This window comes from Dromiciops gliroides, chromosome 2 (assembly GCF_019393635.1).
Source record: "Dromiciops gliroides isolate mDroGli1 chromosome 2, mDroGli1.pri, whole genome shotgun sequence".
Classification (NCBI taxonomy): Eukaryota; Metazoa; Chordata; class Mammalia; order Microbiotheria; family Microbiotheriidae; genus Dromiciops; species Dromiciops gliroides.
Genome location: NC_057862.1, coordinates 389528206 through 389547518, shown reverse-complemented (window position 1 = coordinate 389547518; position 19313 = coordinate 389528206). Strand labels below are relative to the sequence as shown.

General features: G+C 46.4%; 2 protein-coding genes across 2 annotated transcripts in view; both read left to right on the top strand.

Moving 5' to 3' along the window:
* Positions 1-4792, top strand: part of HMCN2 (hemicentin 2) — a 191600-nt gene extending 186808 nt beyond the window's left edge. The window contains 3 exon segments of the mRNA XM_043980824.1: positions 650-769; positions 2032-2158; positions 3340-4792. Coding sequence (XP_043836759.1) covers positions 650-769; positions 2032-2158; positions 3340-3703 — 611 coding nt within the window. The 3' untranslated portion in view covers positions 3704-4792.
* Positions 4793-12825: 8033 nt separating this feature from the next.
* The window catches only part of ASS1 (argininosuccinate synthase 1), an 86121-nt gene continuing 79633 nt past the window's right edge, over positions 12826-19313 (top strand). Inside the window, exon 1 of the mRNA XM_043983580.1 lies at positions 12826-12969. Coding sequence (XP_043839515.1) covers positions 12897-12969 — 73 coding nt within the window. The 5' untranslated portion in view covers positions 12826-12896. The remainder of the gene's footprint in view (positions 12970-19313) is intronic.

Here is a 19313-nt window from a genome sequence, read left to right as displayed (position 1 = left end):
GTCACTGAACCTTGTTTGCCTCAGTTTCATCATCTGTAAAATTAGCTGGAGAAAGAAATGGCAAACTACTCCAGTATCTTTGCCAAGAAAACCCCAAATGGGGTCACAAAGTGTCAGACACAAGGAAAAATGACTGAACAACAACAAAAGCCTAATCTATCAAGAATAATTTGAGCAAAAATAACCGTGAAGATGCAATGTATCTGGCATGTGCAGGAAGATAATGAATACCCAGAGAGTTTGGCTAGAGTAGAGAGTGAACCATGGTTGTAGAAGTAGAATGGAGCCCAGTCTACACCCTTTCTACTCCCCCAGATTATTTGAGGTTTGTCCCCAAATCATCTGTCTCTGAAGGTTTGATGCCCTTTAGGTTGGACATGACAAGAGGGATACTGTCAGAGAAGAGATCAGTCACCTGCTGACCCTTTCCCTGGGCTGCTAGATTGGATCAAGAATTGCTTCTTGCTTAAGCTCCTGGTAGCTTGGGAAGGCCGGGGGTGGAGCAGGGCAGGTAGATATGGTAGCCACCGGACTCCTAGCCCAAGGCAGGTTATTTCCTTGTTCCTTAAGCTGGGGCGTGCTGCCACTTGGACCAACTCTGACTCAGCTCTCTTTCTTTCCCTCCCACCCATCCTGGGGCCTTCCCCAGACCTTGATGAATGCCAGGTGCAGACCCTGTGCCAGCATGCCTGCCGCAACACTGAAGGCAGCTACCAGTGCCTTTGCCCAGCTGGGTACCGCCTGCTTTCCAGTGGGAAGAACTGCCAAGGTAAGAAAGAGCCCTGTCTGGGGCCAGAGTCTTCACAGCCTTGAAGAGACAGGTCCTCAAAGGAGACCTGGGTTCCAGTCCCAGTTCTGCTGCTAGCTTGACAAAGTCCCTTCTTCTCTCTGGTCTCAGTTTCCCCATCAGTAAAATGGAAATAATAATTTCTACACTACTTTTGAAGGTCAAATGAGATCATAGTTGTGAAAGATCTTTGAAAAGCATAGCTCTGGGGCAGTTAGGTGGCACAGTGGATAGAGCACTGGCCCTGGAGTCAGGAGGACCTGAGTTCAAATCCAGTCTCAGACACTTGACACTTACTAGCTGGGTGACCATGGGTAAGTCACTTAACCCCAATTGCCTCACCAAAAAAAAAAGAAAGAAAAGAAAAGAAAAAAGGATAGCTCTTATTTTCTAAGTAGTTATAATCATCTCTGATACTTTTGAGCTGAAATCCAGTTTCCCACCCAGGCTTGGTCTTATGCAGGCTTCTGAAGGCTTAGTCCCTTCTTGTGCTCCACCCTTCTCTCTGTATGACCATTGGTTTATACTGCCTGTCTCACTGTCACTACTGGCTGGGGACACTGGAGAAACAGGGTGGGGAAAGATGCAGTGGGCTTTGGCCTGCAACAAAGGGCAGCTGATGGAGTAGATGCAGATCTGAAGCAAAGGGCTGGCATCTACTCCCACCACCTGCCTAAGTAGCTTTCCCTTCCCCTTGAGAAGCCTGCATAATACCAAGAACGATTGGCCCAGCTTCCTCCCATCTCCTAGAAATGAACCAAGAACATAAATCAGTAGGTGCCAGAGGTCTTCTGGGCATAGTCATAGAAAGCACAGCCAAGTTGAACTAACTTGGCTGCTTTGGGGCACCCGGATTTCCAGGGCATGGCCGAGGTCCTGATGCCAAAGTAGAGGAGGCGACAGAAATCAGGCCTTGCGTTTGAGGGCCCAGATCTTCCATCTCCTGGGGTATTCTCAGGAATTTCTCATTTTCCCCCTCCTCCTCTTTTTCTTCTACTTGCTCACCTACTGGTACGTTCTCTATTTTCTCCTCTCTTCTATTCTCTCTCCCTTCTCCCTATCTCCCTCCTTTTTTCTTCTTTATCTCCCCTATCTCTACTGATCTTTTCTCCCTTATTTTCCTACCTCTCTTCTTCCCTATTCCAATCTTTGCTTCTTTACTCGATGCCCTTCATTCCCCCTATTCACAGGAGTGACACATGCCCCCCTCCCCCTCCATCTTTGGATTCTTCTCTCTTCTCCAGACATCAACGAGTGTGTAGAGGAAGGCATCAAGTGTGGCCCCAGCCAGATGTGCTTCAACACCCGTGGTAGTTATCAGTGTGTGGATACACCGTGCCCTGCTACATACCGGAGGGGCTCCAGCCCTGGGTAAGAGATATCACCGCCCCCCTCAGGTCAGGGATGACACCATAGATCCGTCTGGCTTGGGGGTATGTTGGCCAGGGCCTACTAGTCAAGGTCACAGAATCACATTATCTCAGAGTTGGAAGAGACTTCCAAAGTCATCCAGTCCATCTTCTCTACATGAATAGGAATCTCCCCTACAACATCCTTGACAAATGATTATCCATCCTGCTCCATGATGAACACCTGCATGGGAATGGGGAGCCCACTAGCCTCTAGATACAACCCATTTCTCTTCTGGTCGAGACAGCACAGTGCAGTAGATAGAGGGCTGGACTTGGAATCACGAAGTCTTGAGTTCGAATTCTACCTGTGATACTTTCTAGCTGTGTGCCTTTGAGCAAGTTACTTAACTTCTCTGGGCCTCAGTATCCTTTTCTGTAAAATGAGGCAGTTGTACTGGGTGGCCTCTAAAGTCCTTTCTAGCTTTAAATCTATGCTCCCATATGACATGATTGTGTGACTCTAGTCAAATCATTTAAACTTGGAGTGCCACATACAACTAGAGCTATAGACTACTGTCTCTAGATAACTGAACACAGAATTTCAGATTGGGGCTGATCTGCATCGGGGGAGGGATTGGAGGAAGTTTCCCCTCCCTATGAAATCAATCAGATACAGAGAAAAATATTTTTAGTAAGGTTTTCCATATATGAACCCAGCATAAAAAAGAACAAAGAAACCAAAAGGAAACTTTAAAAAATGAAAAACCAATAGAGCAGCGCTTCCAGTGATTTTGGTTCTGTCTTCTAGGCCAAAGAGAATAAGTCTAACTCCTCTTCCATGGATGGGGCCTTTTCAAGTGCTTAAAGTCCAATCTCTTGTCTCTCCCCGGAGGCCTCTCTCTTCCAGCCTAACCCCCCCCCCCCGCTTCTCTCGGGGCCCCCCCCCCCGTCCCTTTAATTCATCCTGGTAAAGAATTCTCTCCAGCCCCATCCCTATCCTGGGTGCCCTCTGACCTACATTCTTGTCATAGTCTGGGGACTAGTATGGGCCTCAGCTCAGGGGCCTCCTCTCCCTACTCAGGACTTTTCTAATTATTCCTGGATGCCATGATTGTTCATCTGTGTGTGTGTGTGTGTGTGTGTGTGTGTGTGTGTGTGTGTGTGTGTGTGTGTGTGTGTGTCCGTCTATCTTTACCACAGGATGTGCTTCCGTCGCTGTGCCCTCGATTGCAGCTCTGGGGGCCCCTTCACCTTGCAGTATAAGCTTCTCACTCTCCCCTTTGGCATCCGAGCTGATCACGATGTTGTGCGCCTAACGGCCTTCTCTGAGGGAGGCGTCCTGCCTAACCGGACCGTCCTGACTGTGCTAGAGCCTGACCCCAGCAGCCCCTTTGCTTTGCGAGAGCCTCAGGGTGGACAGGGCGCCATCTACACCCGCCGCCCACTCACGGATGCTGGTGTCTACCGTCTAAAAGTGCAAGCGGCCACCTATGGTGAACATCGAGTGATCCGGTATCAGAACATATTTGTCATCCTCATTTCAGTCTCCCCCTATCCTTACTGAGGGCTTCCTAGAGCAAGGAACCCTGGGGTCCCAATTACCCCGGCCCCTCTTTGCCCTTCTATTCCATCAGTCGATCAGTAAACATTTATCAAGCACCTCCTGTGTACCAGTGACTATGCTAAGCACTGGGGCACTGTGATAAGTGTGCTGAATGTGATCATTCGATGATCAGCTATGCCCCAAATCCTGGGTCTGGTGCAGAGTATGTCTTCTCCTACTCTTCATTCAGAATACCCATGATTCCCTCAATAACAAGGCAGCTGGTCTTTGTCTGGCCTCCCATCTTTGTCCTTTCCATGAAACTCCTTCTGCCTGGCTCCCTTCATCATCCACTCCCCGAATCAAAGATTATGGAACTGAACTCTAAGTCCTTTAGTCCCAGTCAGCTCAGATGGCTGAAGGTGACCCCCACGGGACAGGCTGGAGAGATTCTGAGCCCTCGGTTTTCACAATAAAGAGGACAATTGACTTAATAGGCTGTGATTGGGGATGCCTTTGTACAACTGTCCTTGGGGAGGGGTGGAAGTCTCCTTGTGTCCCACTCCTGCTGATCCTGGGGTCCTTGAAGCCAAGAGAGGCTCCTGATTTCTCTCACCAGTATCAGCTGCTCTTGCAACAGGGGCTCTATCTGGCTCCGTGCGTCAACCTTACACGTGAGGTCCTTCAGCAAACACAATCTATATCTGTGGCCTTGACCCTCTGTGATATGGACAGAAAATGTGAGCAAAGGAGATAGGAACCAAACACAAAGGTGCCAAAGTCTTTAGAGCTAGAAGAATTTTGGCTCAACCCAGCAAATAACCCAGGACTCAGGGACTGACTCCTCAGCTCTCAGGACCATTCATGTCCACTCACAGAAAAGGCAAAGACTTTGCATATGGGCCCAAGGTCTTCTGGACCATGAGGGAGGCCTAGGCTTAGTGTAAAGTATCCATGGTACAAGGAAGACCAAGGAAAGGGGGACAGGCCTGGCCTGCATCCAAAGAGGCTTGATTACTTAACAGCCAGATGTTTTTATCTAGCCACATCTGGCAGCTTTGTGTACCATCTTAAATGAATAAAATCAAATAAAAGATATGTTATTAAAAACATGGTTTCCTTATTCATTTACTTATTCCTGCTCTTTCCTAAGCAGATAAAAAGATTTGTGGGAAGGAAATGAATGTAGATCTATCATAATTATTTTCATGATTATTATTAGTTTTTTCAGATTTCCAGGCTCCCTGAAGGGAGACCGGATTCTGAGTAAGGAAGTAGGATGATTGCTAGGAACAGGCTTATGAAAGTGGTCAAAACAGTGCTAAAAGGATGAGGGACACTTGAGGGACAACTTCTCCCCTCCTGACTTTTCTGTCACCTCTTCAGACTCTGGTCTGGCATGAGGTGAAATCTTCTTGGCCTCAGCATCTTAGCATTTCTCTGCCCCCGACAGCATCTTTGTCTTTAGCCAGCCACAGAGAAAAGACACAGGGCAGTCTCCAAAGGAAGAGAAACATATGCCTTTTGGCTAGATTGGGGGAAGGGTATAAGGAAGGGCTAGTGCTCAGCCTTTGGGGCCTTTACTCTGAGTTTAGGGTCTTAAAGGAGTGTAGGGACATCCCTACTGTATCTCTCCCCATGCTCCCCACCTTTTCCTGAAAGTAAACAATCTGATTGATCCAATATGTTCCAAAGGATGACTGCCTAATAGACCTGACCCTCACGGTGGCATCTGAATCTCTTGAGGATTCTTAATCCAAGTTCAACTCATTTGGTAGGATTTTACAGCATGGGAATGAAGTAAAATTTGTACTTAAGTCATTTGAAAGAGGTATTTTAAGAATAGAATGGAGGAGGGAGGAAGAAACCTTCACTGCCTCTTCCTCCCTGCCCCGCCCCACCTCAGTCTTACTTTGGGTACTACTGGCATCAATTGTGGCACAATGGATAGAGCACTGGACCTGGAATCAAGAAGACCTGAGTTTAAATCCTGCCTCAGATATTTCCTAGCTATATGACCCTGGCAAAAGTCACTTAACCTCTAGCTATCTTAGTATCCTCATCTATAAAATGGGGATAAATAGCACCCACCTCCCAAGATTGTATGAGTTAATATTTGTAAAGTACTTTGTAAACCTTAGAGTGCTATAGAAATGCTAACTGCAATTATTAGCTATTACTGCTGCCTATTCTGCCTACCATTTTGCCTAGGTAATGTGAATCTCTGTGGAGACACAAGGTTTTATAGAGCTGAATGTGGCTCTTTTTGCAATATAAGTGACTGAGGGCCAGAGCCTTGAGTCACCTAATTTACTACCACAACTAAATCTTTTTGGAGCCAAAAAAATTTTCAGCCTACAGAGTGAGATTGGATAAGGCCCCAGCTCCTCTGACTCCAGAGCCAGTACTCTTTCCACTATAGGTCAATCAATCAATAAACATTTATTAAGCACCTATAATATTCCAGACCCTGCTAAGAGCCCACAGTAAGACAAAAGAGAAGGGGACAGAGAGTTTTGGATGAGAGGGATAGTGAGAGAGAGTGATATCCAGGATGGGGTTTGGAGCAGGGTATCCTGGATCAATATTTCAGAGTAGGAGAAGTAGCATGGCCAAGAGAATGCTGTATTTGGGGTCAGAGAATCTAGGTACAAATCCTATCTCTGAAAATACTTGTTCGGCTTTGGTCAAGTCCCTTAATTTCACTGGACCTCAGTCGCTCATCTGTAAAATAAGTGGATTAGACTCTGAGATCCCTTTCAACTTAAAGTACATGATCCCTCTGAAGGGTCCCCAGAGTCCATCCAGTCCAGCCTGTAACTGATGGAGAATCCCCTCTACAATGTCCCAGTAAATGGTGGAATGATAATTTTAATTGTTAGGCAGGTTTTGCTTACCTAGAGTCTCAAACCCACCCAACTTCCACTTGTTGTTCCTGACTCTGCCCTATGAGGCCACAGTCATTGGCTGAGGTCTCTGTCCTGCCCCTCTCCTCTCTCTCCACCCTCTAACCTTTCAGCCTTGGAACACTGTGACCTCAGTGTTTTGCAGGAAGGATTGGGGATGAAAACACCCCTGTGGTCACTCATTAAGCAACTTGGATTTAGCTATTTCCATGAAACCCAACAATGGGACTTCATGTCCTGGGTGGAGATGTATATTTCCAAGTCCAGTGGCTGAAGCAAAAACGGAAACCTGGGCACTGCAGAAAACTGTCTCCTGGTGGTTGCCAGCTCTCTGGCTGTTTGTGAAATGTCTGGGTTTGGGCAAGGGGGCGGGTCATAGGGAGGGATCCCTGATGTCACTGTAAGCACAGAACCTAAAGGACCAAAGCTCTCTCTGGAATTAACTGGTTTACAGTATTTCTTTCCATGTGGAAAATGGGAATAATAATGCCTACCTCACAGCATTGTCAGGATGATCAAAGGACATTATGAAGGTGGGATACTGTGGATTTTCTAGGTCTCCTCTCAGTCTTCCAGTCCATCAAACAGTCTCTTCTGCTCTATCAAGATCATTGCATAATGTGTGAAAATATCCTGACTTAGTGGAAAGAGCAATAGAGTGGGAGAAAGGAAGCCTGAGTCCTAGTCCTAACACTAGTGTCTCTGAGGCTGTGCAACCTTGAGACTGTGCAACCTTAGACTAATCACTTCTCTCTGGGCTTTGATTGCCCCAATCATAAAAGGAGAGGATTGGATTAAACAGTCAACAAGGTCCTTTCCTGCTCTGAAGCCTGGGTTCAAATAATAGTTCATATACTTACTAGTTGCGTTTTGGTAACAGCAACTCACTAAGACTTGGAAAGTCTCTGTGCCTCAATTTCCTCATCTGTAAAATTAGGATGTTGGAAAGGATGCACCAAATTCCCTGCCACGTCTAAATTTGTGATCCTGTGACATTCTTTGTCTTCCTGCAAGATCCTCCATGGATAAGTGTCATGATTCCCTAGCAGTCTAGGGGAGTGCTTACTCCTTGTTGATTCTCCTCTGGAAAGCAGTGGACTTAGTTTTGAATACCATGGGGTCACTTGGCCAGGGCCCTATCTCTGTGCGTCAATCTGAACTGTTTCCCAATGCTAAGCAATGGGTGCAGGCCCTCCCCTCTCTGATGAGATCAGCAAAGCTAACCTTCCCAAAGCTTGTGACCCCCAAGAGCTCCAGTGGTTCAGCTTGATTCTGGTTTTACACCCTTTCTATGGTCAGCCAGCCTGCTTCTATTCATTTTTCCCCTAGATTTTTTTAGTTGAATATCCAATTTATTTATCTACTCTTTCTGTCTTTTTTTTTAGTTGGTTTTTTTTTGGTTTTTTGGATCTGTCTTTTATTAATAAAAGAATTTAGAGATACACATTTTCCCCAAAGTGCTGATTTGGCTTTATCCCACAAATCTTGGTATATTGGCTAATTGTTGTCATCATCTTTAATGAAATCATCAATTGTTTCTATGATTTACTCTTTGACCCATTCTTTAGGATTAAATTATTTAGTCTGTGATTCAAAGGCCTTTTATTGAATGCATTTTTTATGCATTGTGGTCAGGAAAAGGTGTATTTAACATTTGTTTTTCTGCATTTATTTGTGAGGTTTTTATGTCCTGATACATGGTCATTTTTGGTGAAGATACCCCACACAGCTTAGAATAGGTACAATCCATTCTATTCCCATTGAGTATTCTCATCACATCTAACTTTTTTATAATTATATTTATCTACTTAACTTTCATTTGTTTTATGGTTGGATTTATCTAGGTCTGAGAGGGGATAAATTGACTTTCCCCACTCTTATAATTTTACTATTTACTTCTGTAATTCATTTAACTTTTCCATTAAGAATTTGGATGTTAAAAAAAAAGAATTTGGATGCTGTGCCATTTAGTACATAGATGTCTGTACTAATGTTAATTCACTGTCTATGATACCTTTTTATAAAAATATGGTTTCCCATTTATATCTTTTAATTAGGTCTATTTTCACTCTTGCTTTGCCTGAGATCATGATTGCTACCCCTAACTTTTTCACTTCAGCTGAAGCATAATAGATTCTGCTCTAGCCCCTTATTTTAACTCTATGTGTATCTTTCTGTTTCAAATGTGTTTTGTGTAAACTAGGTATTATTGGATTCTGGTTCTAATTCAATCTGCTATCTTACTTCTGCTTAGTGTGTGAAACCTTGCTTCTATCCATTTATGTGATGGAAAGGGCATATTTCTGGAAACAGGAACCTAGATGTTATCCTTTGGCTACTTACAGTATGATCTGGGGCAAAGCCTCAGTCACCTCTAGGTGACTTTCATTTCCTCCTCTGTCTTCTCCCAGCTTCTGGAGTTAAGTAGAGGCTAAACTAGTTTTCATGAAGTTTCCTCGGCAGAGGGTGGTTCCCAGAAAAGTTTCCTGCACCTGGTTCTTTGAGAGAGGAAAATGGCTTACTCCTAGGGGCTCATAGATTCTTCTTACATTGTTCCAGGTGGTGGATGAAGAAAGGGCCTGGGGGGATTTTCCTACTACAGAAATGCAAATAGAGGAGGAGGAGAGACTTTTGACTGCTCTCTATGTGAAGTTGTTTCATTTTTAATCCCACACTGGAAGAAAGGACCCTGGCTTGTGATTGCTGGTATACCAGCATTCTAGACTAGTAAACCAGGGGTCAGGGTAGGGGTGAAAGTGGGGAGAGAGTGAGCATGGTGGTTAGAGCACCAGCCTAGGAGTTAGTATTCCTAAATTTTAATATCAACTTTACTCCTAACAAGCTATGAGGCCTTTGACAATTCACATTTATCTTTCTGGCCTTCAGTTTCTATATCTATAAAAGAAATGGGGAGTATAATCCCTCCTCTATCTTCTACACAGGGTTGTTTTGAGTATCAAATGAGATAAGGTATTTCTTTCTAGGTTCCCTCCCTTAGCCATCTAATTCAGCCAGCCAGTCCCCAGTACCATAACTTTAGAACTAGAAGAAAATTTAGAGCCCAGCAGCCTCATTTTACAGATGAAGATATTGAGAGACAGAAAGGTTAATTCTCATTGTCACACAGATAGTGAAGAGGCAGCAGTGGAATAATACCCCAGATCCTCAGACCCCAAATCCTTCAAACTTTTCCCACCTATCCCACTCCCCGACTCCATCTCCCCATGAGCAAGCTCTGAGCATGACATCTGAAAACACTGTGATGTCAAGAGAAGGCTGGACTGGGAATCAAGACACCTGTGTTCTAGACCTAACTATGACCTTGGGCAATTCAATTCAACAAGTGTCTATAAAGCACCTACTTTGTGCTAGGCTCGGTCCAAAGTTTACCTGGAGGGTGGAGCTGGAGGGAGGTGGGGAAAGCCAGAAGACATGCATGTGATCAGATGAGTTCTTAGAAAGTAATTTCTAGACACAGAGAACAATTGCAAGGTGGTGTGGGGTGGGGCCTCCTGCAGGGAAACTGAGGGGCTGAACTAGATGGTTTCAAAGGACCCTTGAAGTTCTAACACTCTGTGATCCTAGCTTCTGGAATTTTGGGCTTAGGGTTATAGTACCAGTGAATTTGGTTAGGAAGGCTGGGTAAAAAATATTTGTTTCCTGAGAGCTCCATTAGTACCCTAATAAGTCCGTAGGGGCCTGAACCTTTGGCTGTGATGGAGATGCTGAGGCAGAATACTAGGGTCTTCTTTACAAGGCAACTTTCCTAGGTGTCCTAAGTGTTTAACTACTATATAGGATATCCCATCCAGCATTTGAGTTGCCCAGCTGGCAATGCACCTTTCAGGGAGCTGGTGAGAGTAAGAAAGAGCTCATGGGCTTCCTGGGAAAGATTTTTACATGGTTGGAGAAAGGCTTCTTTCCCTCCTTGCCCAAGGAGGTGGTGCTGATCTGATAAGTTAGGAATGGAAGAGCTAGGCCAGTCTGACGTCTGAGTAATGAGGCTTAACCACCCTGCGAAGTACTTTGATATATTTCCAAATGCTTTGCAAACAGATTTTTTTAAATTACTATGAAAATTATTTGCATGAGGGCAGCACTTTTATGTCAGTTAATTTGTGTAGTAAAAGGAGTGGTGTAAAAGATATAACCTAAGAAATGTATGATTGGAAAAGGTGGCTGGTGGGTCATGTAGGGGGAGCAAAGGATAACAAATGGAGAATCAAGTGCTACACCAGTACCCACGAGCATATTTCATGATCTAAAGGTGACCAGCACATTGGGTAGTTCTTCTGTGGGAGAACATGGATGAAAGAAGAAAGGGTAGATGGGTTGCTGTCTTTGACCCTGCAGGTAGTACACAGATGAAGGAATCAAAGATCCCCTCAATTACTGACAAAGGAATTTGGGAGTAGAGGCTGCTAATCTGGAGGAGGGGGTTGCAGGAAGCTCATCCAAGCAGCCAGAGACAGCTAACTGGCCTTTCTTCTTTTCCTGCCCTTGCCCCATCTTAGGATGATATTCTTCTTGTTTAATTCAGCAAGTAGGTATTAGATACCTTCCATGCACTGTGCTATAAAAACACTGGGTACAAGGATGAAAAAAGACATAAGACATAGGAAGACATTAGAATGTAAGCACCTTGATGGCAAAGACTATTTTGCCTTTCTTTGTATCCCCAGGACTTAGCATGGTGCTAGATTTATGGCAATCACTTTTTAATGCTTATTGACTGACTGAACAGGGTCAGAGGAAAACGGGCAGAGTTATGGCAGGTACACAAATAACTAATATAAGCTAGAGGCTCTTCTGTCATTTTTTGCTATGGAGGTGACCTTGGGTTCTCAAAGGCCATGCTAATGGAGCACAAACTTGGGTAGTTCCGACCAAGCAAGATAATCTTCAAGAGTAGAGCCTGGTGGGGCCGCTAGGTGGCGCAGTGTATAAAGCACCAGCCCTGGATTCAGGAGGACCTGAATTCAAATCCGACCTCAACACTTGACTCTCGAGCTGTGACTCTGGGCAAGTTACTTAACCCTCATTGTCCCGTTCCCCTCCCCTCTCCCCCGCAAAAAAAAAAAAAAAAAAAAGTAGAGCCTGGAGACATCCAAGGACCAAGAAGGGTCAAGGGATCTCAGCAGCAAGCAGACTGGCCAGAGTGATGAATGGGTTTTGTTTGGGTTTTGTTTGTTTGTTTTGGGGGGTTTTTTTTGGGTCTGGGCAGTTCACAAAGCCAGTTTTTACTAAAGTGTAGGGTTTGGCCTAGAGTCAGGAAGAATCATCTTTCTGAGTTCAAATCCTGTCTCAGACACTTACTAGCTGTGTGGTCCTGGGCAAGTCACTTAACCCTGCTTACCTCAGTTTCTTCATCTGCAAAAATGACAAACCACTCCAGTATCTTTGCCAAGAAAACCCCAAATGGGGTTAGGATGAGTCGGACGCGACTAAACAATACTACAAGGGGGGAGTCCACCTTGATGAAGGAAAGATCTATACTAAAGAAAGCTCAGAAACTTGAAGAGGGGAAACAGTCGTATGAGAGATTCAAGGAAGGAGGAAATCAAATCAAGGAAAGCTTCGTGGAGGAGGCGGCCCTTGAGTAGGGCATTGAGAGAAGGGAAAACTTTAAACAAGAATGGAAAGCAAATGACAGTCAGGAAACAAAGTGATGAATAGCCCGTCTTGGCTATGGGGTAGAGAGCCTGAAGGGGAGTCATGGGAAATAAACGTGGAAAGCTAGATCGGAACTGGATCGTTAAGGGCCTTGTGCGCCGCAGAGTGAGGTTTATTTTATTTGTAGGCGATGGGGACCGGGGAGATTTTTGAGCAAGGGAATTGACGGTTCAAATTTGTGTTTTGGAATAATTAATTAAGCTACTGGGTGAGGGCTGGATTCTCTAATGGCAGAGAGAATGGAAACAGGGAGACCAGTTAAGAGCCTATTACCACCGCCTTCTAGTCTGGCAAAGGCGGTCCAAGGGTGTGCTTGAGTCAGTGCCCTCCGCCTCCGGTCCCGCTCCGGACTCAGGGCGCTTCGTGAGAGCTGAGCTTGTTTTTATGGGGCGTCTTCCAGACCAATGGCAGTGGAAAACCCCTTACAAGTACCCCGGGGAACTAGCCAGGAGCTGGGCAGGAACCGGTCCCTCCCGAGGCCCGAGGGAACATTGTGCCAGCATCCAAGGAAAGTGCCGTTGGGGCGGGACCTGAGGTGTGGCCACCTCTACGTCGGGCACCGCCTCCTGCCCCCTCCTCCAGCCACTTTCCTTGGGCGGGGGGAGGAGGTAAGCGGCGCTCTTATAAAGCTAGGGATGAGCGCAGGGAACAATTCCAGCTTCCTCGTCCCTGCAGCAGGTCGGACTCCTCCAGCCTCACCAAGCACGGGTAAGGAGGGCACCTGGCGCGGTGCAGGGTCCTGTGCCAATGCACAGACTCCTCCCGCTCGCTTGTTCGGGGAAAGAGGCCGGCTCATTCCTCTCCCAGCGCCCCGGCCGGCCGCGCTGCGGCCACCAGGCTGGCCCTAGTTCCCTGGGCGGGCACCTACTGGAGCTGGAGGGAGCTACCCCCCGCCCTTGCCCATGCCTCCTGCACCCCGGGGCCCAGCTACCCTGCGGCCCCGGGGACTCTGGAGGGCCGATGTAGAGGAGAAGAAAGAATCTAAGAAGGGCACGGGGAGGGGGAAGGGGACGAGCAGCGAGATAGGGAGAACATCGGTTCAGAGAGGGAGAAAAGATAAACAAATCTAAATTCATCCAACGTTGTTCAGCAGGTGCTACGTATGTGCCAGGCGACTGGCAGCGTGGCGGAGGGGCTAGAGTGCTGGCCTCGGATTAAGAAGGACAAGAGCTCTAGTCTTGCCTTTGACACTCCTTGGCTGCCTGACCCTGGGCAAGTCGCTTAAACCCTAGTGCTCCCAGGCGACTCTTGAAGGAGATGCCATAGTAGCGGGAGATACTCACCAGGTGCTTCCTACGCCCGCAAATCACAGGTCATATTCTTTAAAAAAAAAAAATGCATTGTGCTCGGAAGAGAAGTTGAGATCAGAATGTTAATACTAGCCCACATGGCAAAGTTCTCTCCTCGGGATAGCCCAGTAAGGTATTACTATCCGCATTTTACAGCTAGAGAAACTGAGGCCCATTTGGATTGAGGGGCTTTCCCAAGGTCGCGCAAGTAGTAAGCTTGGAGACAGAGATGAGGTAGAGAAGCGAGCAAGGAGAAGAAAGAAGTCAGGGGTAATCGAGGAAGACTAGGGCCGGCTCTTTGAGGACAGTGAGAGTTCCGTCTCCGATAAAGGAAATCAAACTCCTAGGCATATGTGAGGCAGAGCTATGAGGTACTTAGTTCTGCCAGAGGAGGAAAATCCCTGAAAGCCCTTTAAAATCCTATCCCAGTCCCCCTTCTCCCCTCGTTCCTGTATTATAGCAATGAGTTGAGTGCAAGAGGTCTATGGGCCACAGTGAATTTAGTCCCCACCCATGTAGCTCTCAGGCTAGCCTGAAAGGGGCCAGGTGCCCTGCGTCCTTAAAGGAAGAATGGACCTGGACTAGTAGAGCCCTGGACCCTAACGCCTGCCAATGCCCAAAACAGACCTTTCCCTGAACTCCATTTCTCCCCCTCCTCCTTTTCCGGCTGAACCTGCCAGGGAGCCACCCAGCCTCCTTCCTGCTGGGCCCTGAGGGTCTGGGTCAGTCTTGCCTGGCCCAGGGATAGGCTGGGGACTTAGTTTCATATACCCTCGGTAGGTAGCTTCTCTCCTCCAATTCCCAGCTGCTCTGTTTCCTGCTTGGAAAAAGTGAGGGATTTTCCCCCTTTTCCTTGCTTCCCAAAGGAGCTGACACAAGGAAACTAGAGAAGGATATGGGAGTCACCCCAAAAAGAAGGAAAGGTCCCCACCCCGTAGGGGTTTTCCCCCCACTGACTTTCTGTTGTCTTTGGCCCCTCGGGACTAGTTTTGGGAGATGAAGGTTGAGGACATTGTGTAAGAGAGGAAACACCTCTCCCATCCCTAGGCCAGAGGAAGCTCTGGGGTGCCTGGGGGTCTGAGGGAAGCCTCTGAGCTGGGCTGGGCCAACCTCAGCTCTACAACTGCTCCCTGACCCTTCAGTTATCCATCTGGAAGATGTGTACATGAGATAAGCAAGGGAGCCAAAGGAGGAACGGGAGTACCGGAAGAGTATCTTCCCATTGGCCTGAACAACAATTTATATTGCTCGTTAAGACTTGCAAAGCACAGGTGATGTCATCTAATCCTCAGAAACAGTGTGAGGTACGTGTTATTATCCCCCATTTTACAGATGAGGAAACTGAGGCTGAGAGACCTGAGGTGACTTCCCCAGGGTCATACAGCTAGTAGAGGTCTGGGGGGCTATTTGAAATCAGATCTCTCTGACAACAAGACTATTTCTCTTTCCACTGTGCCACCTAGCTGACAGATTGAAATCTAGTCCCAATACATTTAGTAGCTGAGTGAGTTTAGGCAAGTCACTTAAGCTCTCTTAGCCTAAAATGGGGATAATAATAGCACTTATGTCACTGTGCTGTTGTGAAATTCAAATGAGATCATGTATGGGAAGTTCTACAGAAACACTTTCACTGTCTCCTCCCTGGGGGCCAGAGGGGGCTGTCCATGGTGTAGCAGGACTGGGGGTGGGGGTGGGGGGAACCTATCTGCCTCTCTCGTTCAGAAGGAGAAGTGTCTGGAAATGTTCTCACCTGGGCTCTGGCAGAGGTTGATGGGGCAGTGACTTATTGTGTGTTTGTTTTTTCATCTGTTATTGTGTGGGGGGGTCGATTTATCCCACTTTGGGTCTCCAAAGTTTCCATCCCCTGTCTGACTCTTTGGTGAGAGGAGAGAAAATGTGGAATCTCTTAAGAAGTAGGCCCTCATCTGGAAAGCCTCTCTTCCCTGCAAACAACCCTTTTCACTTGTTATCAGTGAACTGTGACTTGTTTATTTTTTTAAAAGGGGGTTTTTAACTAATAAAAAATTTTAATTGTTCATTAAATTTTGTTTAAATTAAATTTTTTCAAAGTATGCTCATGCTCGTCCTGATCCCCCCCCACACACACACACCTTCTTCCACCAACCCCACATCGACTCTGCTACTTCCTCTCTTCCCTCACTCCATCACCATATTCATCTTCTAATGAGCTGCTGTAAGATCAAGGCCAGGAAGTGGAAGCCTGTGGGGAGTAGCCATGGTAATTTAAGTCTTCCGTGCTCTGGCCAGAGAAAACAGGGAACACTGCTGAGGGAAAAGGATGAGAAAGATTCGAGGCAGCCCAGTCGAGAGAGCCTGGGATAGCTTAAGTAAAATTAGCAAGTGCTAACATCAGGGCTCTGCATCTCCTTTGGGGTATCCACCATCTCATTTAGTTCTTGTGAAAATCCTGGGACATAGACTAGAGCAGGGATTCAATGCCCCATTTTACAGATGAGGAAATTGAGACTTGGGAGAAGTAATCTGCCTAAGGCTGTGGTACTAGTTGATGGCATGGCTCAAACTCACTATAGAATTAAAAACTAACAAAACCTTTTTGCACCCAAGGCACTTGGCCCAGATGAGGAATTTTTGTGCCCTCTGAGCTTCAGGAAGCTTGCCCTTAGCTGAGAGGGAAGGACCAGGGGTTCTTTTGGGGGGGGGCAGTGAGGGTTAAGTGACTTGCCCAGAGTCACACAACTAGTAAGTGTCAAATGGCTGAAGCTGGATTTGAACTCAGGTCCTCCTGAATCCAGGGCTAGTGCTTTATCCACTGCGCCACCTAGCTTCCCAGGACTGGGAGTTCTAAGGTGAGGGGTTCACCTGCCTGTTCTCTGGGTTTCTATTTTAACTACTTGTTCTTACTTACTAGGTCCTGGTGTTTCTGCACTGCTGTACCTTCTAAATTGGGCTCTTAAAGTTTTTCCTCTGGGGCAGCATGATACAGTGGACCTGTGTTCAAAACCTGCCTCTGTCCCTTAGTACCCACATGACCTTGGGCAAGTCATTTTACTTCTAGGGCTGGGTATCCTCATCTGTAAAATAGAGGGGGGCAGACTAGGTGATCTTTGAGGTCCCTCCCGGCTCTAATTCTGTGATGCTGCCCTAGTTAGCGCTTGACTAACATATCAGCTCGCTCTAGGGCTGACCAGAGCACTTCAGCAGGCAGGTGGCCCAGCCTAGGTGCTGGGATTACCTGTGGCACTATCTTATCAGAGGGCACTGAAACATACTGGCATACTTCCTGCTTCCCCTACCCCCACCTGTAACTCTTCCTGAAAATACAATGCAAACCCACAGTCCACAGCTTGGAGATGTAGCATTTGCAGATGCTCTGGGCAATGGCATGTGTCCAAGAGCTTGAGGAGGGGGAAATCCAGTTCCGTTAGCCTTTCTGTGGTTGCCAGAAGCCCAGATCCACTAGCCTTTAGGCTGTTTCCCCAGTAAATGGAGTGCTGATTGTGAAGTCAGAAAGACCCGAGTTCAAATCCTGCCTCATACTTAGTAACTGCCTCATACTTAGTGACCTTCATGCCTACTGTGTGCCTGGCACTAGGCTTTACTATTGGAGTTTCCTTATCTATAGAATGGGAGGGGGGGGGATAATTCTAGCAACTACCTAACAAGGTTGTTCTAAGATCAGATGAGATGATATATGCAAAGTGCTTTGTAAATCTATATAACTGTTAGGTAACCTGGAAGATTACCGGCTGCAGGCATCACTAGCTTTCCCCGCTTGTCTGGTTCTGTGTGCTCTGTGCTTTCTGCCCAGAGTAGCTTGTAGGATAGAGCTCGTTGGCCTGGGTTCAGCTAAGATAGATGACTTGGTTATTGTAGGCTTGTCAGCCACTACCCCACAATAGTGCTCTACCCCAGTGTGGAGGCTGAGAAGCATCTAGGTACCAGTCCCTCTGCCAGGGGTGAGTGGGCATGATTCCAGTTCACTGGCATGATGCCCTTAGCCTGGCAGATCCAGCCTAATATATGAACTCAGATCAAAGCGGAAACCAGTTTTGTTAAGGGGAGAACACCCTCCACCAAGATGATTGAGGTAGAGCCATAACTAGGCTGGGGTGACTTGGGCTCTGCCTCAGGGCACTAAATGTGGAGAGTGCTAACAGCATATGGAGTACTTCAGCAGCTTAGAAACATCAAAAAGTGCCCAAGCAGGAAGAATAATGAAAATTGGGAGCTCCCAGATGGTCCATGCTTCCTCCCTCTGGCAGCCCTACCTAGACTGGAACTCTTCTCTGGGCTGGCCTGGCTTCCACCCTGAAGCTTTCCTAGGATTTGTTTCATTCTGCTTGTTCCAGGCACAAAAATCACTAGTTATGGCTCTGCAAAGAAGTCATACCTCAGATAAGACTTTCCAGAGACCAGAGCCTATGTTGCTCCTTTCCCCACCAGAGTAAATTCTTACATGTTGCTCTGTCCCTCCTTTACCCCTCCCCACCATAGTTTTCTAAACACATGCCCCTTGCCCTTGGATACAGAGAATATGGAAGCTTTGAGTTTGCCTAGGTCAGAGCTAGTGGAGAAAAGAACAGAAGCCAAGGCAGGGAGGGGCTTCTATATGTTTGTGTGTGTATATCTATGTGATAGATGTATATATTTATTATAGATACTGTGGCACCATATGGTATTATCTAATGTGTAGTACATATAGTATTGTATTATGTTATATGCAGGATCTATCATATATTTATATTATTTATGTGCATACCCATATTATGTTTATAAATTAGAATGTAAGCCCCTCGAGTGCAGGCAACTAGGTGGCATAATGGATAGAGTACAGAAACAACTGACTTCACATTCCCCCTTAAACACTCCCTAGCTGTGTGACTTTGGGCAAATTGCTTAACCTCTCTGGGCCTCAGTTTCCTCATCTATAAAATGGGGATAATACTAGAACCTTCCTCACCAGGAGGGGATCTAATGAATTAACATATGCAAAGGGCTTTGCAAACCTTTAAGTGCTATATGATCACTGGCTAATTGTTATCATTTCATTTTTGTCTTAGTGTCCACAGAGTAGATGCTTAGTAAATGCCTGTTGAATGCTGACTTGTTAGGATTCCTCCACCTGGCAGTTCCTCTGCAGCTGTGTTTGGGCTTTTTGCTTCTGAGACCCAGAGAGTGTGTCCTTTCCCCTGCTTGCAGCACCTAGATCTCCTTAGCAAGCAATTTGCTCCCTTTCTGTCCTCCCTAGAAGCTTGGTTTAGCTGCCTGGATTGGGAGAAGCATAGGGTGGTGGATGCCAAGCAGGCTGAAACCTGCCTTGGAAATGCAAATTTTAAACATCACTGGAGTCAGTGTCCTTTTCTGAACTGTCAGCGCCGGATAGTGTTTGAGCTACTCTGATGCAATCCACAAGGCGTTTGCATCACTGTCTCATATTACTCTACCTGGTCTCTATGTTTATTTAGCCCCATTCCAGGGGACACATCACAGAGATCTGCAGTGGGAGGGAGTGCTTAGGAATGGAAATCAGAGGAGTTGGGCTCAAATCCCAACTTGTCACGTAAATGATCTTGGGCAAGTCACTTCCTTTTTCTGAACCTCAGTTTCCTCTTCTGTAAAATTAGAGGGTGATACTAGATGCCTTATATGGTCACCTGAAGTGCTTAACCTAAAACTGTGAAAAATAGATATACATGTATATTTGTTTAGGGGCAGCTAGGTAATGCAATGGAGAGAGTGCCAGGCCTGGAATCAAGAAGACCCAGCTCCAGGGCAGCTAAG